The sequence below is a fragment of the Ixodes scapularis genome, unplaced genomic scaffold, assembly GCF_016920785.2.
Source record: "Ixodes scapularis isolate PalLabHiFi unplaced genomic scaffold, ASM1692078v2 PGA_scaffold3__209_contigs__length_174095766, whole genome shotgun sequence".
Taxonomy (NCBI): domain Eukaryota; kingdom Metazoa; phylum Arthropoda; class Arachnida; order Ixodida; family Ixodidae; genus Ixodes; species Ixodes scapularis.
Window position 1 is genome coordinate 120,348,062 of NW_024609868.1, and position 26,717 is coordinate 120,374,778.

The 26,717-nt window shown below is 42.9% G+C and overlaps 1 protein-coding gene across 1 annotated transcript; it reads left to right on the forward strand.

The window, feature by feature from the left end:
• Nucleotides 1-414: 414 nt before the first annotated feature.
• LOC120840954 lies at nt 415-2,167 on the forward strand (the record flags this gene model as incomplete). Its single annotated transcript, XM_042293041.1, has 1 exon — nt 415-2,167. A coding segment is annotated over one exon (1,743 nt), but the record flags the coding sequence as incomplete, so codon positions are not given.
• Nucleotides 2,168-26,717: the final 24,550 nt, after the last annotated feature.

Here is a 26,717-nt window from a genome sequence, read left to right on the forward strand (position 1 = left end):
AAAGCAGCGATCATGGATCTAATGAGGTTACTGAGAACAGATTTACTCTGTTTATGTGAAGAATTGGGTGTGGAGGTGGAGCAAAAGATGAAGAAATCTGAGATCAGTAAAGCAATTTCAGAGAGCGCGGAAGCAGAGGATATTAAAATTGCGTGGGAATTACTTCAGAACGCTAAAAGTGAGGCTGCAGCAAGAGAGGAACGAGCGCAGGCTGCAGCGAAAGAGGAACGAGAACAGGAGCAGGCTGCAGCAAGAGAGGAACGAGCGCAGGCTGCAGCGAAAGAGGAACGAGAACAGGAGCAGGCTGCAGCAAGAGAGGAACGGGAGCAGGCTGCAGCAAGAGAGGAACGAGCGCAGGCTGCAGCGAGAGAGGAACGTGCGCAGGCTGCAGCGGCAGAGGAACGAGCGCTAAAAAGGCTAGAGCTCGAAATTGAACAACAGCGATTAAACTCGCAGAACAGTAGAGTTGGGGCTCCGGTACGAGCAAGTGAGGCCGAGTCGTATCAAATGAAGAAGCTCCTGCAGCCGTTTAAAGTTGGGGAAGACGTGGGCCTATTCTTAGTTAACTTTGAGAGGACATGTGAGAAGTTGAGCTTCGCCCCAGAAACGTGGCCGCAACGGCTTTTGACTTTGTTGCCCTGTGAGGCTGCAGAGGTTGTCGCGCGCCTTAGTACTATAGACGCGGACGACTACGACAAGGTGAAGTCGAGCCTTTTGAAGCGGTATCGCCTTTCTGCCGAGGCGTTCCGTCAAAGGTTTAGAAACGCATCCAAAAAGAGCAGCGAGGGCTACTCGGAATTCGCGTACGGGCTTAAAACCAACTTGATAGAATGGTTGAAGAGCGAGGAAGTGTACGAAAGCCGAGACAAGGTAGTCGAGTGCGTGTGCCTCGAACAGTTCTTTCGTAGCATTCCGCAGTCAGTCAAGCTCTGGGTGCAGGATAGGGTGGGAGTCGACTCTGTCGAAAGGGCTGCTGAGCTAGCCGAAGAGTACGCAACGCGTAGAAAGCTGAGCGGAGAGGAAAGCGAACCCGGCCGGAGCGATCAGCGCAAGCCCTTCCAACAGGGAAACGGCTCGCGAGAAAAAAGGCCCGAGAAGCCAGAAACAGGACGAAAGGTCCCAGAAAAGAGCGGAGATCCCTCGAACGGAGATCCCTCGAACGAAGACGAGGCACGGAAAAGCCAAAAAGGGCAGTTCGAGGCAAGGAAGCCGTTCCTGTGCTACAACTGTCAGGAGCCGGGACACACAGCGGCCAGGTGTAACAAACCGCGGGTTGTGTTCTCGTACGTGAGCGGTAGTGACAGGGACCTGGAGCTTCTTCGTCCCTATCTTCACGAGCTCCAGGTAAACGGAAAGCCGTGCAGGGTGCTTCGTGACAGTGCAGCGACGATGGACGTTGTTCATCCGTCGTATGTAACGACATCCGACTTTACTGGAAAGGTAGTTTGGATCAAGCAGCTGCTCGAGAAGCACAGTGTCTGTCTGCCTATGGCGAGAGTAAGGATAACTGGCCCGTTCGGAGAGCTAGTGACAGAGGCGGCTGTCTCGCAAACAGTCCCGTTGGAGTATCCCTATTTGTTTTCTAACCGGTCAGATTTCCTGCTGCGCGAAAGGGGTCAACAACTGGGAGGAGGACTAGTTCAGTCATGTACGAGGTCCAAATCGCGTCAGCTCGTCCCTTTGTTAACGAGTGATCCAGAGCGAAAGGCAGCTGACGGGGAGCAAGCACTCCCAGAGTTGGAGGCAGAGAAACGGGATGAGGGGGTCCGGGTTGTGGAACAGCCCGACCTCGTAGCACTAGAAAGCGTACGCCGTCCCAACGCGCCGGCGAAAAAGGCGGAGGAAGACGGGATCATTAAAGGATCTCTCGTAGCTCCGGCGTCACGTAACTTTGGTCCTCTGTTACGAGTAGACAGAGTGTCTTTGACAGTCGAGCAGAAGAGCGACCCTAGTTTGTCAGGGTTTCGCGGTACAGCTCAGGAGATTGCTAGGACCAATGTGACGGGGCATGGAAAAGGCGGATTGTTTTATCGGCGCTATAAGGACCGCATTTTCACGTCTAGAAATCACGTGAAAATCGATCACTATGACTTCAGCGTAAGAAAGAGGAAAGGCAAATTTAACAGCAATGCCGATGGGTTGAGCAGATTTTTCTGATATCACCAAAAAGAGTAGGGATGATCTCAGAGGTTTTCGTCATCCACGGGAATGAGGATCTAAGTGGGGGCACTTCGTTAAAACCCCAAAAGGACCTCACAAATTGCGAAGACTTTTTGTCTTTTTGTATTTTGTTCATAGTGACCTCTTTGGAAAAATGAGTTTTGCTTTGGCGACAGCGGGTCTCGATACCCGAAATTGTCCTAAGGTTTTAAATTGCATTGTTTTGGCAAATTTTGGTAATCCGTAATCCAGTCTGGCGGGTCTCTGGCGGATTCCGAGCGTTTGACTGCGGTGTGGCGTGGTGTTGTGGGGGACGTTTCCGCTGATGCCTCCGTTGTGAGAGGTTTGGGAGTTTGCTTAGTGCTTGCAGCATCTTCTCAAGGCCTACTCCAAGCCCACCTCTTCAGGCCAGCGATGGTATCACCGGCCATTCGAGGTTTCCCTGGCCCCGGAGGGGCTGTTAAGAATGGAACCTTCGGCGACCTTCTTCCGAGTTTCAACGCTGCGGAAACGAGTCAAGACGAGTCTGGGACCGTCGCCTGCGTGACGGGGCCTGCGGCAACAAGTCTCAACGAGCCCGTGACGTTAGCGGGACGTGTGTGTGTGCGTGGTGGTTGGTGCGCTCGGGAAAGGGAGAGAGGCATGGCCTAACTGCGGAGAACTTTGGCTACGTCGCACTGGACGGCGGACTTTGCTGCGTCGCACTTGACGGCGGGTTGCTGCATCGCACTGGCTGCCCTGGCGGGGAGTGAGGGAGAAACGGACCCTATATAAGGCGGAGCGCGAGGCTGCTCCGTTGTTCTCTCGGATTTGACGACTGTATCGCTACCATGTAATTAAACCGTTCGTTACGTTACCAAGTCTCCCACCTCCACTGAACCCCTGGGTTCTTCACTTCGGGGAATGGACGTCGTCTCGAGCCAGGAAGCTTCCGGACGTGCGGCTCAAACCCCGCCTCGAACACTGCGTAGATTGCAGCGATTGGCTCTCCCGAGGGTTTTGCGGGAAAGTAGGCGCTCCACATTTTTCGGATAGTGTAGCTATTTTGAAGAAATAGCTCCAAAATATAAATTAATATTTTGTTCAGCCGCAACGTCACGTCGTTTTGTAATTATCTAAATAAATGCGCCAGTGCTGCCTGTTTTCTTGCACGATGTATCTTACTGCTGCAGCGGAACACTTTTTTTTTTATTGTACGGATGATAAATGAGTGATCAAATTGTCTTTTCCTTTTTGCGTTTATTTTTCACATAAGATGTCTATTTAAAACAATAGTTACTATTATCTATTGTTGCTTTTTGGCACAATTTGAAACAAAAACGGGAATGATTTTTGTTTGGAATCGGCAACGCGTGACTAATTTTATTCTAAAGCAACGACAAAGCAATTTCAAAGACGACCGTAAAACACTAACAAAATGCTTCAGTTTTAAGCAGTTTGGAATTGAAAGACGTCTGTGAAAACGTTAGTCAAAGAGCTAAAGCGTCGCCAGCAACGTTATTTCTTGTAATGCGTTACCCCCAACTCTGCTAGCAGGGATCGTGCCCTCTTCCTCTTCGTTAAACCACGTCCCCTGCCGATTCGGCCCCCAATTTCTTTTTTAAATCTTTGTTGTTAGGCACTTACATTCTACGTTTGAAACAATTGGGTATTTTTAACACAGATAAAGCTAAGCTAATGCTCACGTAGACTGACTAGGAATATCTTAACGGGACAAGCCCGTTGGGAATCTGCGACCAATCAAGGACATATTCCAAACCGTATACACTTCTTTATTTTTAATGATGCTCTGAGCAAACAAACGGTAAACACATGGTGCAAACTCATCGGCAGGCCGCACTGCCACGCAGCTCCGGCAAAAGCCGTGTAATTTAAAGAAAAACATGGTTAAGTTCAAGTAAAAGAAGGTCCTTCTTTAGTGTGCGCGGCACAACCCAGCAAAATATCAAGACCCTGCAATATAAAGTCCCGCAATAAAAAAAAAAAGGCATGTTATGTAGACTTGGGTTATTTGAACGAAAAGTAGCCCAGGAAGAAAACGTACCTCTCTCGTGAAACCATGCTTGAACGGAGAATCTTCTGAAGCTATGAAAATAATATTTTCCCGTTTGTGGGGATTGCCATTTCACTTATAAAACTAAGAATACAGTGACCACACTCGGAATTACCTTTCAATTTTCGACTTGATCAATTACTGGAACCTCCACTTCGGGATCCAACCCTAATTTGGACGAAAAGAAAAGATTTTACGTCATATTGTTCGCGGTAGAGAATCCTGTCCTCGAAATGCACTTAAAGAGCCACAGACAACCCGAAAATTAAGCTCGTCTTGATCACTCTCATAGCCTCAGGAAGTACAAAACGTATCGGGTGTGTATTATGGGTGCGTTATCATGATTCATTTGCTATGCCTGGTTACGGGGAGCTTTGCGTGGTTCCGCATGCTCTTCCTACACGACACTTTTGTTTTCTCTATGGGTTTACAAGATGATCAAGACTAGTTTAAATTTATTCAGGAGCGGTGTGCGTCATGAGCATATTTTAATGAGAAGTTTTTTATACTCTCTTAAAAATACCTGCGTGTCTGCTTACCCGCAAAACATTCAAAAAGCCGATTTCTGCGTTCTACGAATTCAGCTCAGCGAATAAGGAGACGGAACATCCGTTTAGACCTCAAAATTAAGTCTACTCTGTGGCATTATGCAATGCAAGCATGACGCCAACAGCGCAGACTTCATTTTTAGGTCTAAACGGATGTTGCGTGTGATCATTCGCTGAACTGATTTTGTAGATCGCAAATATTGGCTCTTTGAGTGTTCTGCGGATAAGTAAACACGCTGGCATTTTTTAGACTGTAGGTTATGCTTCTTTTGTTGGTGCGTGTCAAGCATTGAATTCTTAGTGTTCCAGGATTGCGACGAACCCCTTGTGGTAAATTATGTAATCGCGGGGGAAAGGTTATCGCGCACACGCTACCCATTGACTTCTGTCTCACGTTGTGTAGTCATATGCCCGCTGCGCTATTCCTTGGTACATTGTGAACTAATGATTAGGGTTCCGTGCTTTGGCATAAGTCCGAAAATAAATAATTTTACGAAAAATTTTTGTCAATTCGAATTTATCCGAAGAGATTGGAATTTCGAGGTCACGGCGTCAAAATAAAAATAAAAAATACGATATTTTATATTTAAATTTTATAAAAACTCAGAATTGATCATTCTAAGGAGAGGCCGCTTTAGTTTCCTTTGAAATATCGAACTACTGGCAAAATGGGTTTACATTTTAGCTCGTCAAGGTTCCTACAGGACATTGGGTCATGGTACCTATGGGTCACGACCAAAAACCTTTGTTTGGGTTTTTAGTCTTGGCCATACTGGACTTCCTGAGGACATAGTTAAAAAAATACATCACTAGAATGCAAGAGAAACGATGGTAATAAAACCCGAGACTCAGAAACACTAAAGGGGACGAACGTATAAGTCATTAATTCGGCCGACATTAGAATACGCCAGTGTTGTTTGGGATCCTCACCAATTATATCTATCGTACGGTTTAGATCAATTTCATAACTCTGGCTTACGATATATTTTTTCGAAATATATGCGCACGGAGAGCATGTCCGATTTTCTTGATCAATCAAAATTGCAAAATGTTTGAGTTTGACGGGTTATTGGGCGCTTAAAGTTCATACATCAACTTTCTCATGGTCACCTTAAGATCAGTGCTGATTATTATTTGAAAAAAACACACAGTCACTCAAATCGAACTAACCAGACTAGGATGATCAGACCGTACGTCAGCAATAATGCCACGTTCAACTATTCAATCTTCGTTCATAGCATTGTAAATTGGAACTTACTGTCGAAGGAATCGATCACAATTTTCAAAACGCAGTCGTTCGGGAATAGCTTAGCTAAGCACTTCCAAAAAAAATTTATAATCCCCACTATCATTGATTTTACATGTAGGATATCCTTAATCCCCTTCACTTTTTTGCTGTATTAGCATTTGTTGAATGTAATCTGATGAAAGCATGTGTTTGTGTGCAGTACCCTTGTCGAATAAGATAAAACTGATTTTAAGTTTGTGTCATTGCTTGATATAAATTTTATATAATTCCATAATAATATACAATGTTCTCTCTTGTTATGCATTTATGTATTGTGTCAAATATAGTGTAACCTGAAAGGGCCTGTAAAAGGCTTGCAGCATTTCAAATAAATAATTACTATGTGTGCACCCTTTTAGAGGATGGAGGCCTGCTTTTTTAGAACAGTGATAGCTATGAAACCGTATGTATCAGTGGAAGCGGGGGGCAGCTGATGGTTCCATCCTTCCCAGGGACTATGTACCGATGTTTAGTTATTTTGAAGTATTTACTGTTATTGAGGCAATACTTCTTTGCAATATTTGTCGTGAGATAGTTAATTGCCAGTTGCGAAGCTCAATGCCAAATGCGGGTGCAGAATTATCATTCGATACTGGTGAGTCCTTATTAATCCAGGGTACATTTACATACGCAATTAAGGTTTCACTTTGAATTCTAAAAATTGAAAACAATAAATGTGAACTCCGCACTTCAAAGAATTGGGAATCTAAAAAAAATAACCCCTACAAACCCACATTTTCCAGCACAAGTTAACTAAAAAAAAAAAAGCCTTCCGAATTGTACGAGAGATGAAATCGGAAAACGGGCAAGTCTAGTAATGGCATCCACTCCGTGATGTGGTGAGTTCACGTGGAAAGTTACGCTTCCTCATTCGAGAGCCAGCGCGCGCGCACAACCAGCCTGCGGAGTAAATATGCAGGACCAAGTATGATTATATTAGGCATGCTGGACGGACAATAATCATAGTAACACATTCTGTGTAAATATATATTGTTTGGCTTCCAGTGGCCGGCACTTCAGTCTGTTTCCTACAAAAGGGGTACAACGACGTAGGAATTAGATATTTCGAAAGACCCTTCCTCGAAGCAGGGCTGAGATATTTCGAAGAAGAACGCACAGTTAAAAATCTGTAGACGCCGACTACACGTTTCAACAAAATCCTCACGTCTTCATGTAGCACAGCTCGTAAACAAAACGAAAAAAAAACGGGCAACACACCCTACAGTTCAACTTGAAAAACAGTGCGTAGCAAATAAATTGTTTGTGAACGCGCAGGAAGTCGCCTCGGCAGGCACGAGGCAAAGCGCCTGCCTTCGGAAACGGATCCCCCCCGGTGGCGGGTTCAAATCCTGGGTGAGGTGCCGGCAGTCTGACGGAGGTCTGCAACAGGCCTCCATCAGATTGCCAGATTGCAAGGATGCCTTCTCCGCAACGAAAAAGGCACCGTGTAGCCGTGATTTCTGTTGAACCTCGAAAGGTGCCTAGGTGGTAAAAATTAATTCTTAGTCCTTCGCTGGGGCACGCGAGATGCCCGTGGTTGGTTCCACATGTAAAAAACCCGAAAGTTGACTTTGAATACAACAATGTGAAGTGTTGGGCTAGTTGGTTTAAGTTGAACATCTTGGGAAGGAACAGCGGCAAAAAAGCTTGGACAAGAGTAAAGAAACATACACGAGAGGACGGCGCTGAACTTTGGGTGCAGAGAAAATAAATTATTACAATGATGCGATTAAAATGCGTAATAAGAAAATTGCCTGTCTCTTTCATATATTCAAAAGGTGCTCGTCATGCACGGCATTTAAGGTGCTTTTTGCCTGGCTGCGCGGTTGTTCTCGCTGTACCGCTCTTTCTGTTGCACGTCAGGTGGCACCACGATTGAAAGCAAATTTTGTCAGCCAGATTAAATGTTAAAACATGATTATGCAAAATACAAATAAGATATTTAAGGTGGAAGTGACAGTAATTTTGCCTGAAAAAACATTGAAGTTCAGGAACAGAAGGTCAGTAACGTTAAGGAAAAGGAAAGAACCAGTAATGTACTCCAATTTTGTGCCCCAGAAGCAAACAATAAGACAAGCACAAATCCGGTACAGAAAGTGATAAGCAATATCTTCCACGGGCAACTGGGCATGATCGTGACATTTGTTGAGAGGATCCACCGCCTGGGATCAAAATGATGCGATAAAATCATACCTGTCATCCTCCACGCATCGAACTAGAACGAAAAGCAGCCGAATGTTCTAGAACTGTAATATATTAAAGGAGGCCCGAGTGAGGCGTGTCTGACGATTATTTAGAAGAGACGCCGGCGAGAAGACGACAACTCTGGCAGTTGGCACAAAACGAAAAACAGAGGGGAGACAGACTGCGGCTCGTGTATGATAATCTTTTTTCATAAATAACGTGGCTTACGTACGGGACTCTGTAACGAACACTCGAGTGCAGCAAAGCGCAAGCGTCGTACCGGTGTATTCTCTTGAATTAACATAAAAAGAAAAAAAAAGTGTATATATAATAAGGATAAACGCACAAAGGAACGTAACACAGTATAGGAATTGAAGTGTGTAGTTATTCAGCATGATCATCGAGTGATTGTTATTAACGAAGTTTGGCTAAATAGTGATGTTGCTGACTTCGAAGTTTTCCCAAGCAACTATTGCCTACTACGGAAGGACAGAGAGACTAGAGGAGGAAGCGTAGCAATATATAAAACAAAAACCTCTCTGAAGTATTACGCACTGCCTGGTATTGATGACCACGAAAGGGATTGATGACCACGAGAGCGTATAAGACGCAAGCTGTCTTTTTATGGTATGGTTTTTGTCCGTGTGTAAAACCGAAAGTTTTATAGGTTTCACGGCTTTCAGTTCAGTTCCGATTCAATTATAGGAAGCAAAAATAACGGTTCAAAACAGTTTGAACAGGTTTGAACCGGTTTGCAACGCTAAATCGAGAATATATTTTCCGCGTTGTTTTGGCCATAGGCACTATTTCAACCATTAAACGAGCAACTATGTATAGATTTCAATCATTTGTACAATCCACATTCGTCTTGAGGCGCTAAAAAAAAGAAATTGTGTTATTTAAATTGAATGAAACAATAAAAGTAAAGCTAGATTAACAAAAAACATACACGACGTCGTGGTTATACGTCTCAACATCTATTTGTTTAATTCAGTCGCATATATTTTACCTGAATAAAAAATCTGTGAAGTCGCCTAAAATCAGTGGTGTGGGCGCTACCGAAAAGGAAGTAACGGAATACAATACTCGTTACTTGCAAAATAAATGTACGCGTAACCAACCTACGTTACATCAAAATCAAAGGGACACGTTACCGTCACCGATAAAAAGTAAATTTTTACGTTACTTTTTTAATTATGAATTAACACGTTTTACTGGTTTGACGGTACAGCTAAACATAAGAGCCATATTTCCAAGAAACATTATGCTCGCAGAAACCGAGCATAATTACTTTATACTTTTACGGTTCCCCTAAATAGTCATTCAAACGTACGCACAGTAATCAAAAATTAAAATGAATTTGCAGAAAAAAACTAAAGTGGAGTTATTTTTTACGTCTTAGGAAGAAGTAACGAGTAACCCGACTAAGTTACCCGTTACTTGAAATGAGTAACGCAAGGACGCTACCCGTTACTGTTTTAAAGAAGTAACGAGTAGGTTGCTGCGTCACCGAGAAAAGTTACGCGTTATCAGTGATGCCGTTACTTGTAACCCATAACCGCCAACACTGCCTAAACTACCGGTGAACTTTGCGTCGCAGTATTAAAAGTCGAATCCTAGTTGTGCTTGTGAACTTGGAAATTAATTACAGTGCATGGGCACGTCACCTACAGATATATCGCGAAATCTTGTTTTCGAAATACGTTTTACAATATATATGATGACGACGCAACTAAGCTAAGAGCAATGTTATTTTTGAAAGGTCAGGAAAGTTTTAGGACGAGCCCTTCCAGTCTACCTGTGATAGAAACACCGAGCGGCAATCACGAGGCTTGCTTTCCTAAGCAGCATTGTTTACACTCAGCACCGTGATGCAGGCGAAGAGTCATGCAGGAAAGAATGATCAAAACTGTTCACACTAACTTATACGCACCTTCATACTAGATTGAATCTCGCCTAAAGTAGCGCCCGCACCCGAGTGAACATTTTCGACCTAGCTTGACCTTTGAGGTTTGTTCTTGATAAGATGCCGGTCAATTCAATTAGCTTGCTAATCGTTTATTTCTTGTTAAATAGAACGAAGTAGTATCTCACACTCTACTCGACATTGCAACTGTTTAATTGGTCACTTTCTGACAGTGGCGTGCGCAATCGTCATAGTTCCACCACGATTCCTGTGTACTTAGATTTGTCCAACTCACAGGCACATAAAATTCTTGTTCATTGTATATAGGAGGAAATTACAGACTTAAATACGCTTGAGAAATTAAATATGTGTCAGGAACGCAAGGTTATTTAAATGAGCTTTAAAATCAGGAATTGGCTTAAAGGACCTCCCGAATCACCTCCCGAATCACCGATCAAAACTCCGGAAACGACTTGCCAAGCATGCTTCAAATAATTTTGGAATGAATTTACTTATAATCTATATCTTTAAAGTGATCGGTCCTTTTTTTATGTTGTCAAATCTTCAGACAGTCATTAAATATAATTTTTATGATCATTAATACCTTTGACTGTATGATGTTCACATAACCGCTTGAGACCTACAAGGGAGGACGATACTCCAAAAATACGCCAGCTGTTGAATCTACAGGAACGTGACTTTTTGTTCGCTGTCTGGCAGTGGGAAACACCGGGTCGAGGTGTATGCCAAAAAAGGACTGTGTGCTCACCTAACAGATGCGAAGGCAAATACACGAAATGTGCAGAAATAAAGATAACAAATGGCACTCTTCTAAACAGTCCGATACACAACGTCTTATGCAAAAACAACATACACGGAGATGCATGCAATGATATTCCTAATTATACATAAGTAGCGCCGAAGTAAGACTATATATTTCTAATATGCCGAGAAAGTGAGGGAGAGGAGGACACGCAAGCGTGCGGTGTCGTCAGGACGCCGAGCTGTGATTCGAATGATTAGTGGGTAGGCCTAAAGCCCTCGTCTCCGCTGCACTCGTCGAACGCATTAGAACGCGGAACGCCTGTGTCCGGCGTTTAGCTTTCGCAATCGAACGTGTTCGACGAGGGCAGTGCAGACAAAGGTAGCTAGCTTTACATCTACCCTCTAATCAATCAAATCAGAGCTCGGCATTCCGACGTCCCCGCGCGCTCATGCCTCCTCCTCTCCTTCACACTATAGGCGCATGTAAACAACCCCGCCTCAAAGGCAAAGCCGTAGTGCTGACAGTTTTGCGTCACCAGCGAAAGCCAACGCTGGATACAGATTGGAAACGAGTGCTGCGTCCGCGCTCGGATTCGAGTCAAGTTTGAGTCAAATGTTGACGCAATCGTTGCGTTCAATCTGTGACCAGCATTCGCCCTCTTAGATGACGGCATCTTTATCAAGACTGAGGATTCGTCATCTAGGAGGTTTTGATATGAATCACATTAGGACATCGGCTTGCGCGAGCTCGAAACTTTGGAAAACACTGTATCGGGAGGCTAATGTGTGCGGTTGTATGTGCACTTGCTTTGGGGCCTTACTTTATAACTCTCTGCTTTATCAGTCATGTACTAGGCTGACGCATTTCATCGCGATACTACTACAGGGAGTATTCGCTGGCAGCCATAGCGGCGTGCGCGAATGCTGGGCGTGTGCTGACAACGAGTTCCAGATTCCTTTTGCAGAGTGCATTACGTACCATCAAGATTATCGATCCTAACAGCCTAGTAATGTGAGCTCCTTCTGACCATGCGTTCTAAATATCGCCCTCAATAAAGGCGTCTAGTAAATACCGCGTATATGTACTGCAGAATTTCTAAATTTGAACATCCCACCTCTGGTAGTGTTGAGAACATCGGATTTCACCACAAAACTGAAGTGTTTAACATGGCTTGCGCGTGACATCATCGTACTATATGCGGGTGGTCCATTACGGTTTCTTCTCACTGATAAAATCAAAACCGGTGGCGCAAAATGCACGCTGGAGAAGGCTCGCGCTTAGTGGGAGTCATGTTTTCGAGAGACAAAAATAAATTCTTGCTTAACGCAGCGTCGTGAGGAACGGCGCGAGTGCCTGGCACCACGTAAACGCGCTTTCCGGCAGGAGTGATTTTGCAAACAAAGTAGCTACCGCGAACACGCTGTCTGGTCTGTGCCGAAGAAGCGGAGCAGAGTATCATTTACAACAGAGAATGTTTATAAAAAAAAACAACCTCCCCCCCTTTTTTTTCTTTCCTTTATTCGGTGCCCCTGATGATAATTTTTCTTCCTAGGGGACTCCCTCCTCCGTTTGGGGGCGTCAGTTCAACATTTATACTTGTGTCATTTGTTAACAGTGATCTTTCATTTCTTTTATTTTGTACCCCAAAACTGTGAAGTTTGAAAAAATTACGGAGGTGGTCAAAGGTTGGGGAAGAACTTAAAAATGACACTCGTGTGAGACTGAGCACCTGTCAAGGTTCGGCTGTCCCTCTGAAGCTACTGGGATCTTTCTCTTCAGGTATCCCTCCCGTAAGCACCTATAGTTCTATTTATTGCTGGATTCATACGTGACATTTAGTATTATCAATGCTTCTATTCTCGGGGAAAACGTTCGGAGATAGTTGAGCAAGAACAAAAACTCATTTGGGTGCCTCATCGATGTGTACACGTATATTGGGTCCTGCAACAATTTTTGCACTCTCAGTAAATACCGCTAAAAGCTAATCCCTGACGTTGATAACTTTCAATTACAGCCATTATTTGTCCTCTCCGTTCCATGCCAGACGCAGAAAAAATAAAGAAAGAAACAGCTTTCCCCTCCTCGATTCGCTTTTAGAACAAGCGGCCATGTCATCTGACGCTAATTATATACCGTCAGTGTTCATCATGGTCATGCACTGGGGTTGGCAAAGTATAAAGCATGGATTGAGCTTTACACATTGTTATAGTTCGGCTGTTCTCATCTTTGATTGAACTAGAGCCATTACCCGAATATTGGGTGATGCTGATTGTCCGAAACCCGAGCACTCGACTAGGGTTCTTGACAATCGAGTACGTCACGTTGTTCACATGACTCGCGGTGAGGAGTCGTGATAACATGTGACGTCACGGTGTTAAAAACGCTAATAAATCTAGCGACGTCGGCGCAGTGAGTCACGTGACCTGACATTATTTGACAGCATGTGTTGACACCATGACATCACGTGACCACGTGACACATAATTATTCATAGTGCCAATACAAAAGTGCCACGAACATTCACAATTTCTAATACATTGTAATTTGGTATATGACAGTCTGTTTGCTACATAGAAATACAACTACCAATTTTTATGTCAAACCCTCATTCTGTCATAAAAAAAAAACCTTAAATGGTAGCTGCAAAGAAAAAAAAGTGTTTTTTTTAAACAGTCTAATTGGGGAAAGCTGTCACAGAACAAATCTTCCGCGAAAAAGCAATTTTTTTTAGCAATATTTACGCCACAGGACGTAATTTAGTCGGAGTCACAACCTCTCCACATTTGAAACTCCCGCTCTTTCCACGCGCGCGGAGTGCTGGAATACGTCACTCCGTGACGTATAATACCGACTTTCTGGCGCGCGATTTGAAACGGACGAAATAGCCGCACACTAAAATCAGTCCCGCGCAAAAAATATTGCTGTAAAAAATATAGTTTTTGTTGGAAAAATTCTTTTGTGACATTCTTGTCCCATTTAGGCTGTTTAAAAATACACTTTTTTTTTCTTTGCAGCTACCCTTTAAGGTTTTACCCTTACCTTCTTGAACCGGTTGCCGCTATAATTTTTCCGGTTCAGTAGCGGTCCAGTTCGAAGACGGCGGCGAAGATTTTGGTTTGCTCCAGTTACGGTTTGGCTAAGAATAACGGTTCGGTTCCTAATACGGTTTGGTTTGGTTTCGGTTCGACACTGCTTTTTGTTATGGACGGCGTATAGGGGCCACCGCGTACTGGAATTAATTTATTTGGAAAAATAGAACCTTATTTAGCAACCGTTGTAAAAGACAAAACTAAAATTGTATTGACGGGTGACCTTAACCTGCCCCCTGATAATGGGCACGAACTGAATCCCGGTAAAACTTACTGATTATTATGAGAATATGTGCATGATATAGGATGCTCAAATTTGGACCAATACAAGTTGTTAACACACGAACGATAATACAGGAGCCATGCCAGTTTTTATTGCATCTGTGTCAGCTATCCTATTACTTTTCGAGCGTCAAAGTGTGTGTAGAAGATTAAATATCTGATTACAAAATAGCCACCGTGACCTTACAACAGCGCAATTTACACTTGAAAAGATAGTTACTACAATTTTCTACGATTTTACAAAGCCAGGGGGCACATCAATATTAGTTTATCTAGAAATGTCTTCAGACAGCATATCTCCCGAACATGACATTCGAAAGTTAAGGCTGCAAGACGGGCTTTTCCCCACGGCTTCAAGCAATTACATAAGAGGTTCGCTGCGCAGATTTTTTTCAATATTTATCGCGCATGACACCCTGTTAACGAAGTCATTGAAGACGGGAGTGCTTGTCGTAATCCAAAGATTTTCGCCCACGAAATTCAGTAAGTGTTTTCACTCAGTCTTTACCTCAGCTAATGAGCTTGAAGGTTTCATGCCTGAAGATGATGCTTATTCACCCAAAATTGTTATCGTAATCTCATACGCGGGAGAACTTTTTACGTTACTGAATATATGTATTAAAAAAGCGCCAGGCCCAGATAACATTCTAAATACATTTTTGAGGCGCTACTGTATTAGAGTCAAAGTTTTTAGTACGTCATATTCGGGTGTTATTGAGTCAGCGAAATTAACCTAGAGACTGGTTACTCGCACGAAGTGTTGCAATTAATAATGTCGGTAGTCGTCTTGCGGTCGCTAATTATAGCTGACATCTAATGCTTGATGATTGAAAATCTGAGACTGTGGGTTGAAGAGCAGAAAATCGTGAAGTAGAAAGAAAAAGGGACAGACAACGTCTCAAACTCAGCTAAAAAACTTTATTGCCTTTACGTCTTTCTGTTTCTGTTCTTCAAACCACAGTCGCAGGTTTTCAATCATCATGTATAACTTACACCAGCTCGCCTGCACTTTAGCCGTGTTTTCGTTGATCTTCTGCTTACAAGCTCTTTGAGGATATTATTTGTAATCACCTCACAGGGTTCTTCGGACAAAGCTGTATTTTGGAATTTTGTTTATAAGAGGCAACTTGGGTTTCGAAGGAAGTTGTTAATGGTCACACAGTTTTTCGAAACAGTAAACTACCACACGTCTGCATGCCATGACTGACAAATGCATGGCGTACAGACGCATTAAATGCATTAAACGAGCGTGGCCAGGTTGATGTCTTTTCAATTGATCTATCAAAAGCATTTGATAGAGTTACGCATTTAAAACTGCTAAGAACGTTGTTGGATCTAAGAATAAATGTATCAAATGCTCATTGGATTAAATCATATCTGTTCAAAAGGTATCGATTCGTTGAAATTACAGGAGAAACTTTTACATTTCTCCCAGTCACTGGCGGTGTGCTTCAGGGCTCTGTTTTAGAGCCTATTCTGTTTCTCGATCACATAAATGACATAGCAAATTCAAATTATTCCTCTGTTGAAGTCCACATTTTAGCAGACGATTGTCTAATCCACACGAAACTTCATTCATAATGTGACCAAGTGTTAGTAAACGAGTCATGAATGAATCTGCGAAAATGGTGAAAATAAGGAAAAACAAAGATAAGTTTTCAGGAGTCAACCTTTGTATTGGTCACTAAGAAAATGTTTCCTTTTAGGATTTTGCACTCTCTCAGTGGTGTGACGTGCAACAATCCGAAACTTTTAAATACGTATGGGCAACAATTTTTAACGATTTGAACAAAAAGGCAAACGTAGATAATATCTGCACAACTATTTTCCAATAACTTCTTTTTATTTATTTATTTTTTTTTCAGGAGGAGATTGCAGAAGAAAACAGCTTCAGTTATGCCCTTACAAGACCCAAATTCATTCGCCTCTCGAGTACGCTCATGTCACCTGGTATGCAAATGCGCAGTGCAAAACAGATCAACTTGGGGGTAATCAGCGGCTTGCAGTAAGATTTGGTGATTCTGAAAATCGTCACAGAAAATTTTTAACGGTATTATTAAAAAAAAATGACGAGTTATCTGCTTTGGTTCTATAAAGAAAAGTCGGAAGATTGAAGTTTTCTACCAGGTATATGACCGCCATTACATCATAAGCTCTAGTGACTACATATACACCTTCGAGGAAGAAGGTCTCCCAGAATTTAACAATAAGTTTGGAGTCAAACCGTACTGTCCAAAGCCTATGTTTTTTTTTTTAATTATTACTTTTAGGTAAAAACAATTGATGAGTCTAGTAGTTAGTTGGGACCAATATTTCACATAAGTATGAAAAAAAACGTTTAGTTGATTTGTAATCAAGCACGTAATGGTTCACTTGAAATGGTGTAGGTGGGATGATGCCATGTACACTCACACCGGGAGATCGCCCGTATGACGATTGTATTTGTGGCTCTTGATTTCTGTAGCTCTTTGTCCTTGTTGCTCTCGTATTTTGTTAAAAATACCCACTCTTGAGACAGCCCGAAAGAGCTATCAGTGTTCTAAATAACTAAGAGAATAAATGGGACGTCGTGACATCATGGCGTCGTGTGACGTTGCAGTATCACTTGAAGTAAAATTATCATGTGATATCTGAGTGTGACGTGGCGTCAGACTGCCCTGTCACGTCACAGCGTCACGTGGCGTTCGATCGTGACATGCAGGCTATCATGTCACTTCGCAGAGCCGCGTGACGTCACGTTGTTACGTCACATGGCGATCTCACGTCACCATGACGTAATGTAGGCTACATCCCAGCGCGGTCGTGACGGCGAATATCCCCCGGGAGAAATGTGCTGAGTCACTGAGCTGTGGCAGCGTCTAATATACGCACAACAGAGCCACAGCGCATGCTCAGAGGGCATTCCTCAGCCTAGAAGACAAAAATGGCGGTGAGCAGAAGGCGTTTTTTCCTGTTTTTCTCGAAAGGTCTATAAATGCTACGTATTTAAAACCAACGCACCGCGCACCCAGACAACATCAGCTGGCCTGTGCGCTCGCAGGGGCAGCCCGGCTCTTACGTACGCCGTGAACGCTCGCTGTAGCGTTTTTATGGAAACGCGACAACAATGCGAGATTCGAAGTAGATACCATATATTGGCAACAAGTATAAATTACACACCGTAGCACGCGCGATAAAGGGCTCATTCTCACCCGGGTTATCACGGATAGGCGTTATCACAATTTTGGCTTGGACGTCTACTCGCCGTGCCAAAATCTCCAAGACTTATCTCAATTCACGAAACAACCGGTTTGGAAGCAAAACGTTGCCTTGATTTTTACTACTTTATTATTTTTTTTATTCTCGACATAGACGTAATACGAATGCATTTTTGTATGGCGTTATTTCGCGCTCTTGTACGAGTAAACTGTATTCCTCTGCAGTCGGAGTAATTATTGATGTCTGAACCTTTGTAGTAATTTAACTCTTTATCGCGTTTTAAAGTAACCCCGATGTTAGTTTTTTTTTACTTTGCCATTTGAATGCTCTATTTTTATTCCCATTTCATTTTTATTTTGTCCAGCAGTCGATAGGAATTTTTTTTTTTTTGTGGTGCAATATGCAATGGTTGACGTTAACACGTTGACGGTCGTCTGCCCGAGACATGTTCAGAATATAATTACACAAAAACAAAGTCATATTTTGGGGGTTTGGTGTGAGCCAACGAAGGAGGTCTCGCATGCTTCAGTGAATACCTGCTAGGGATCTTTCGACATGAAACCGACATCTCGTTTACACGGTGTCTTCTTCGTAATCAGCCTCCGTAGGTTGGGCACCTCGGCCGGGGTTCGAACCCGCCAGTTGGAGGTCCGTAGGGCGGCGCTTTGCCCCGGAGCCGCGTAGGCGGCTTAAATTTAAGCAAACATTGTAGGAAGATTGCTTAGAGTCGTTTATACGTTATACGAGAGTACCAATATGCCCCTTTTGAGCATGAGAATGTTTTTACGGGCTCTCGTAAGATATCAAATATGTCTGAGGAACACTCCAATCAATAAATATCGCAAATAATGTGGTGAAGCCGTGCGCTGACGAGGTGTCCCAACGCTCACTATCACTGCCTGAAACCGAAAACAAACAAAAGCGCATGAGCGCATTTGGTGAAAAGCGAAACGCACGAGGTGCACAAATAAGGACTGGCACAGATGTAAAGAGTCTAATGAAAATCGCACAACATCCTGGGTATGAGAAACGATTGTCGCACCATTTGGTGCAAAACAAAATAGGCGTGAGTATTTAGGGCAAATAAATTAAAATATGCGTCTAACGAAATTGTATTTTAATTTACGGGAAACCATTATCGTTTCCTATTGAACATGGGATTTTGGAACATGAAACGATTTAAGGACATTCCAAATACTGCGACATTTTCGGTTGCTTTGTCCCACACGCGTTTTACCCTTTGCAGACGAACTTTCGCACCATATTATTTTTCGAATTAACAAATGAGAACCTTAGAATACTGAGTTGTCTCTATGATCATAAGTGTCTTTGTTGCCCATATTTGCCAAGTCTAACTTTTTGGGGTGCCACTATTAACGCCTTCAGAGCTGTTTGTACTTTTTTTTAGGAGTTCACAACGGAAATTTTAGAATCTGTACGAATTCCTGCAACAGCTAAAATGCCAAAAAAAAAAGGGACACAATTGCTTTTGCTTTCGCGATACTGAGCCAGTTTTACTATAATTGACAGAATATTGTTGTCACTCCACACCTTCTCGGCATGAAGGGATGTCTGACTGCACAACAATGTATTCCTCGAATGGTTTCAATTCACCGGCTAAAACTACTAATTACTTTATTTTATAGTTTCAAGGGCTTAATTAGGTGCTCCGTCCAACTTTTAAGTTTTTGATCAAATTAAAAAAAAATACTTAAAAATAATTGAAAATACAAATACTGGAATATATTGCAAGTACAGGTAAACACTGACACCGAAATGCATTTATTAGATAGCATTGCCAACAGTACATGGAGACTTATCAGGAAATACAAATACAAGAATGCGTTCGTCTGTGGCAGAAATACAGACCCAAATATATATTTTGAAAAATATATCATTCAGACGTTTTGAGAATTCGAAAACCTGGTATGGTGCCACCACTAGTGTGCGCGAAGAACACAAATAAAAGCAGAAAATAAACGCGATCTATTTTACTTTAGATAAATATGACGTTTCTTTTTTTTTTAAGTTAACAACAAGATACGGAGCGTAATAGTTGTGGTTTGAATTTTGACGCTGATGCTTTAGAGCTCCAAATACATTTCCCGAATAATGAACTTTTTTTTTTTTTGCGTGGTGTTATGAGAAAGAGAGATGTGTTCGTTCTCCATAAGGGACGAAGCGCGGTTCTTTCTCTGTAGTTAATTATTTTTGCTATGTCTAAATTGTATGGTAATTTAAATCAAATTCATGCTCTTCAACTTCACCGCAAGAAGTTCCATGCGCATGCTTAATCCGGGAGCCCCATTTAGCAGTGGCCTAACGACATTACGGTGAAATTAACCGGTGTTCTCTTACCTCTCGGCTAGATCTGAAACTGAAACTTTAGCGCCGCTTTCGATGTTGAACGGCGGAACTTTGAAAGCTCGTGCCGGAAGGGGCCTTTTTGAAACCTACAAGTTTTGAAAACTGCAAGTATAGGCGACCACCTAAATTACTCTGAAGAAACAAAAACGCTTGCTGTTTTCAAAATTGAAAAAAGGTTTGGTATGACGAAGACCAAACTTTACAACTAACGGTGGTCTGCATGATAGCAACAACTTGGAGGTCCACAGCACCCTCCACCGCTTTTAAAAAAAATAAAAAAAAGTATCAGATGCAATATTTGTTTGGAGGACAACGATTCCTTGAAATTAGAAACGAAATAGATAGGCGACTCATTCTATCAATCTACCAGGAGTACACATTACAATATTTTGTGTACAGGATTACAACTACTTCTGAAATATGGTTATGGAAATACAAATATACAAATAAAAAATATAATTTTTAAATACTAGTCTGGTATATTTGCATCTTTTTGCTCAGCTGTGGACTTTTAGTCGTCGCATTGACGAACGTCTGACACACACACAGACACACACACACACACACACACACATATATATATATATATATATATATATATATATATTATATATATATATATATCAGTGTGTCGAACCGAAAAAAATACGGGTTCGGTTACGGTTCACGTTCAGGTAAATTTATTTTGTTCCGGTTCAGTTCCGGTTCGATTAATTCACTCCGCGAACCGGTTCGGGGCGCTGAACCGGTTCGCGAACCGGTTCGGAAATTATAAATGACAAATTGCAACATCAAAATAAATTACAAATAAAACATCTGAAATCAGCACATACGAAACGGGATACATCGTAGTGTAAGGCTCAGGGATTTCTACCCGGAATGGTTTCTTTATGTGCACTCAAAGGTTACCTCACCGACGTTTACGCATTCGGACTTCATCTAATTGGGTCCGACGCAGTAGCTGTAAAATCCGCGACCTCCTTACAAACCACTTACAAGTAGAACTCGCTAACTATCGCGCCACCTCGGCGTGTAAGCAATTGAAGGAACAGTGGGGAGAAAATACAGCTTTCTTTACTTGAACTAGCCTTCGGTAACTCAAATTAGACCCTTAAAGAAGATTTCATTAAACAAGATACGGAATATGAAAAACACTTCACCGAACGCAACGCCAGAAGGACGTAATAGGGTAAATATTAAAATAGAAGAGTTCGCTGTCTCACAAATACGTTAGCTTCTAAGTGCCTATACGAAACCGGATGCATTATTATCAAACTCCACAGCCTTTTCTTTTCTCATTCCGATGGAAGCAAGCTTCAAGAACTCGCGCGTTTTAGAAACGTGTAATGAAATGAGCACACAGCAGCATTTAGGATTTACGAGATTGTAGAAAAATTAAAACCCGTGACGCGATTTTTTTTTTTTTTTGCACAGCCTTTCAATTTTTTTTCTTCCGTGCAAGCCGCGACCAGCGCAATACTGGTTCCTATGTCAAGATTCATGGATGCAGCGTTTGTCAAGATTCATGGATGCAGCGTTTATATTCCTAAGACTGAGTGGAGAAGAAAAATATGTAAGCGAGGTGTGTCAGTTGACGGCACTTAAAAACAAATGGCATTGATAGCACATTTATTGTCAACAGCGCGTGGCCGAACCGTTTTGACATGAGCCGGTAACCGTTATTTTTTTTCCGGTTCAGTTCCGGTTCGGGTTCATCGCGATAACAATATAACGGTTCGGGTTCGGGTTCAGTTCCGAAAAAAATACCGGTTCGGTTCCGGTTTTCGGTTCGGTTCGGTTCCGGTTCGACACCCTGATATATATATATATATATATAAGTGTCTGTGTGCTTGTGTCCGTAATGTCAATTGGACAGCAGTTCAATATCCATGGGTCCTGCCTTTCTTGTTGTTCGCTCGCAACGCGAAGTTCTACAAAGCAGAAAACAGTTCCCCTGATAAGGCGCCAGCATACAAAGAAACTCGCTATAGTTAAGAACCGCGTGGTGTCCATCTCACTATTGATAGGATGAGCTAGGGAGGTGCTACTTTCGCGCGGGCAAGAGTGATCTCACAGTTAGAGCCTACAGAGCGGAATATCACCTGTGCGTCGACAGCACCACCCTGCATCTTTACAATCATGGAGGTAGGAAACGTCTGGAGACGACATGACGTCGCCAGAGTTAAAGTCAGAAGGGTGGAGGGACACGCCCCAAGCAATGACCAGAACCACAGAGGTTTTGATCATCGTTGAGGGGCGGGTACTTCCACACTTCTGACTTCACCCCTGGTTGCGTCATGTCGCCTTCAGAAGCTTCCTACCTCCACGCCTGGGATGATGCCTAGGACGCGTCTACGACTGGTCTATTTACCGCGTCCAACAAAGTGGTCCTTTGATTTCTGCCTGATAATCAGGGTTGCCAGGTAGGTTCTAGCTCAAACCGAGAAATGCCAGATGGTGTAGCCCAAAAGTAACCAAATGCAAGAGATTCATATAGCCCAAAAAGTAGCCATACAAAAGATATCTACAGAGCCCAAAACATTGTGCTCTCGAATGTTCGAGCTCAAGGCAAATGCACTGCTTCTGTATATCTAGGGTTTAGTAGAAGCTTGACGATCTACGACATATTGAAATGTATTGTAAGCGTTTTATTTCAAACACAAAAATTACAAAAATTTTCCACACGTGTTTTTACAGTCACATACATCATTTCCGTGTTAAAAAGGGTAAAACATCCTTTCAGACGGTTGATGTCCTATCAACACTCGTTCATCCCAAGGAAAGCAAACTTCACATTTAGGATGTTTTTAAGAGTTGGAAGGGACATCCTGTTCGTTGGGTTTGAGGTTGTGAGGAACACGCGACTGAATACTCTCATCACGGCGGCATTGGACATGGGCAGTGTCAGGAGCGCGATTTCAAGCTCGGGATAGCAACAAAAACATGACTGCTCCTGCTCTTCAAGCTTGACCTTGTTTAGATTATTCATTGTTGTAAATATGTTGTCTTTGGTTATGGCTCATTATGCTTTAAAAAATTTTTATGTTTCGCGGAAAACCCTCCTTTGTTATATCCGGTACAGCCCGCGTTATATAGGACAGGATCAAATTCTGCTGGATGTCTTGTGTTTCTTTAGTTTTCGTTTTCCTCGGAAGAGGTGTCTCCTGTAGGAGGATGGTGGGAAACTCAAGGAAATAAGAAACGCCAGTAGAGAGGAGACATAACTTGGGAGCATACGATAAGCCACAATAAATACAAAAGTGATGTCTTCGGAGCTGAGTCTAGGTCACGGTAGCTCACTGGAGCTAATAGGATCCAGCGCCACGCCCACGCATCTTCACACAGGAATTCCTTGAATTCGGGAAATCGGAAAATGTGGACTGTCGCTTTGTGTCCATGCTGATGTTTCTTTTGTACATGTACTCTAAACTAGGCAAAAAAAAAAATACTCTTCCCGTGTTAGGTTTTGAAATAGCCCCAAAAAATAGCCAGATTGGCAACCACTAAATTTTGACGCAAATGCAGTACAGAGTAGCCCAATTTGGCTATTAATAGCCCAACCTGCTAACCCTGGTGATGATGTTATAGAGGTTCCATGCTATCGCCGGTCGCAATCCTGGCGGTGTGCCAGCAGCGGCGGTGTATGTGGCTGACGCCTGTACAGCTGCAGGTCGCTCTCTGGTGTGACAGTCCACGGTAGCTTCAGCAGCCTGGCGTTGGGATGTCACGACGACAGCAACACTAAAGTTCTCTCGTTATTTTTTTTTTGGTGCAAAACTGGTACGCTTAGCAGCCACGGTTCCGACGTCCGACAGCATGACACTCCGACTTCTGTGACGTCATTTGTTTCCCTTTCGCGACCAGTTTTTGATGCCGGGGCGCAACAGGACGCTAAGCATACAAGTCAGAAAAACGTTCCGGGCACCGTAATCTTACTGAACTTGTGAGAGGGTACGATCGAGACCGGGAAGGAAAGGGTATACCTCGCAATCGCGGGTCGATTACAGGTGACACATCGTTCTACAGGCTGAATAACTGGACTTCTCACCCATCGGGCAACACAAGAGTCCGTCTTGCCTCCACAAGTAGCCCGGCGTAATTGGATGCAGACGCTGGGCAGAACTAAATAAAATTATTTATTAAAAAATCCACACAATCGCAAATCTGGCCCATAGTAGTAGAAACAAAAACCTCAAGTAAAAATTATGCCCGGAATATTTTGCACTACCCTGATTGGAAGATAATTGATGATTCCAAGCACGCGTTGTTGTTAACGCAGTAAGTCTGCGGAATAGCGCAGAAAAGTAAAAGCAGCTTAAAATATACTCTATAGACGCACTCGTCATACAAAGAGGCTTGGGCTACGAATGACCTTTCTTGGACGCAGTCGCTAACTTTGCAATATCTGGTTCTTGCTTCTGTGTTTTCGATCTGCGCATATAACTTTGTATTCCCCCTCGAGATGCGAAATATTTTATGGGTACTTATTCTCCAACCTACTTAAAAAATGAAGGCGAAGGCACGTTCCGGGCAGCGCCGTACGAAAACAATGAGAGAAGGATGAATATATCTGCGGCGCTGCTAACCGTAAACTCAAAACAGCCGCGAAAATAACTTCAGCATTCCCGAGAAAGCAGCGTAAAGGTATTTAGAAAATGATACCGGGATGAAGGAAGGCCGAATTGTCGGTAAATACGCAGTAAAAGCTTCTTTTTTCTTCTGCGTTTTCTATTGAAAGTCTTGAAACTTTTCGAACTTTTGCCTTCAGATTTGTTTAGGTAACTACGATTTGGTATGAAGTAAGGCGGAATTCAAAACTGTAGTCACTAGCCGCGAATACATGGATGCGACCGTAGCCCATTAAATGGATATATGACGATTGTGATTGGGTGGACGAAGAAAAAGAAGGAGAGGGACCGGGCGTGTGTGATTGGTTCCGTCACAATTCGATGCGCTACTGCCGCGTTCATATAAACACGACCACTGACGACTCAAGATACGCAAGGTGTGGAGAGTTCTCTGCATTTCATAACTTCGCAGCCAATGAGAGTGCGACATTAGGCTGCAAGGACGCAGAAGAACCAATCACAAGCCACGCTGTGCGTTTCTTAAACTGTTGGTAACTGTAACCCGAATTGCAACATCTGAATAATCGTAGAAGCGACCTCGTCTTCAAACCTTCCTGATAATGTAATGCTGTGGTCCTGATCTAGACACGGATCTAAACAACGGTTTCCGAACTTTTTTGGGGAGATATGACAATGCTTTAAAAATTATATTCTTATTAGGGGCGATGTACTACAACACTGTTTTGTAGGGTGTGGGTGTGTCTAAAACTCTCTTCCGTCAGGCAATCCCACCTGCAGATCGATTTTTTTTAACGTTTATTACGAGGAACGTGTAACCCACCCCGTGTGCGCTCATTTTGTTTTTATATTTCTTTGCTGGAATGCCAGGTGGAAAATTAGAGGCCATATGTGAGATGAAGTAGAAAGAAATGTAAATAACGAACACGGTCTTCTTACCTACGTCAAAAACTTGTGTAACCTTCAAGAAATCACGAGAACGAAAACGTAGTTGATTAGAACTGTATATGTCGGGTTTAATCGTAAAACAGAAAAAAAAAATGGTTTTAAAATCAAACACTTAGAGAAAACAAAATGCACATAAATAGCGAAAGATCGAGCACGAGGTGCTTAACTAAAATTCTTAGATAAATATCGCCCTTGGAACTTCTCACGGAAAGAGCCTTTTTCGTAGCAGCGACTGCGTCACGGTGCAAGGTTTAGGAAGCGAATCAGCGGCGCACTGCAGCAGAATGAACTAAAAGGTACCATTTTGTTCTAGCGGAATGTGCTTCGCCATCCGTGTTGGTGGTGGTTACTCGTAAAACCGAGCTTCCAGGGTCAAATAATCGAGCTTAGCTCTGTTCCCCCCAGCTGAAAGTGCGGTGGAAACCACGTGCTCGTTGGAGCTATCACATCTATTTCTTATTGCCTCGTTATCTTGCTACGAGCCATAACGACGAACAAGTCGCGTGGTCAGGTAATGAAAGTGAGCTGCATTGTCAGCTTACGGGTTGAAAGGAGTATGCCTGCTTGCATTCCATTCCCGTGCTAACTCCCAGGCTTCCGGTGCTGACTATCAGTGTACAGCTTCTTTGAGGCACCCCGCAATAGCATCAGCAGTTAATACTATACAGAGTTTACTCTTAAATTAAAAGCAAATCGATTAAGAAAACAAAAGTTCTGAAAGCTACACCAATGCGGTCATTGGAAGTGAGTTATACAGCCAGGGGGGACATTATATGGAGATAATTGTCACAATAAAAATAATATTAAATTAAAGTTTTTTTTAATTTTTTAGTTAGTGAAAATAGACATAGAACAACACTAAATCAGCAATAGTTAGAAAAACTCTGAGCGCGTGGAAAGCACAGAAGTGCGCTAACGTTACCCCTCGTGCAACAGGAGGAAGGCTGGGGTGAGAGAGGGGGAGAGAAAAGCCGGAAAAACCGCGCGGACGCGTTATCGTAACGGTAGCTTGCTCCCTGCTGCACGAGAGGTAACTCTAGCGCTCCACCGTGCTTCCCCACATGCTCCCAGTCTCTGCAATATCGACTGATTTAGTGGATTTCGATAACGCTCAACGAGTTCTAATTAGAACTATATGTTTATTTTTGATAATGAAAACGTCAATTAACATATTATAGGTCACACTCTAAAAAAAGTCTGTGCATCTACTTTCACGCACATCACTCGGAGAGCCAATCACCGCAACTTACGGAGGCAGCTCAGCGAATCACGATGCCGAAACATACGCTTAGACCAAAAAACGCAGTCTGAGTTATGACATTAATCAATGCAAGCGTGACGTT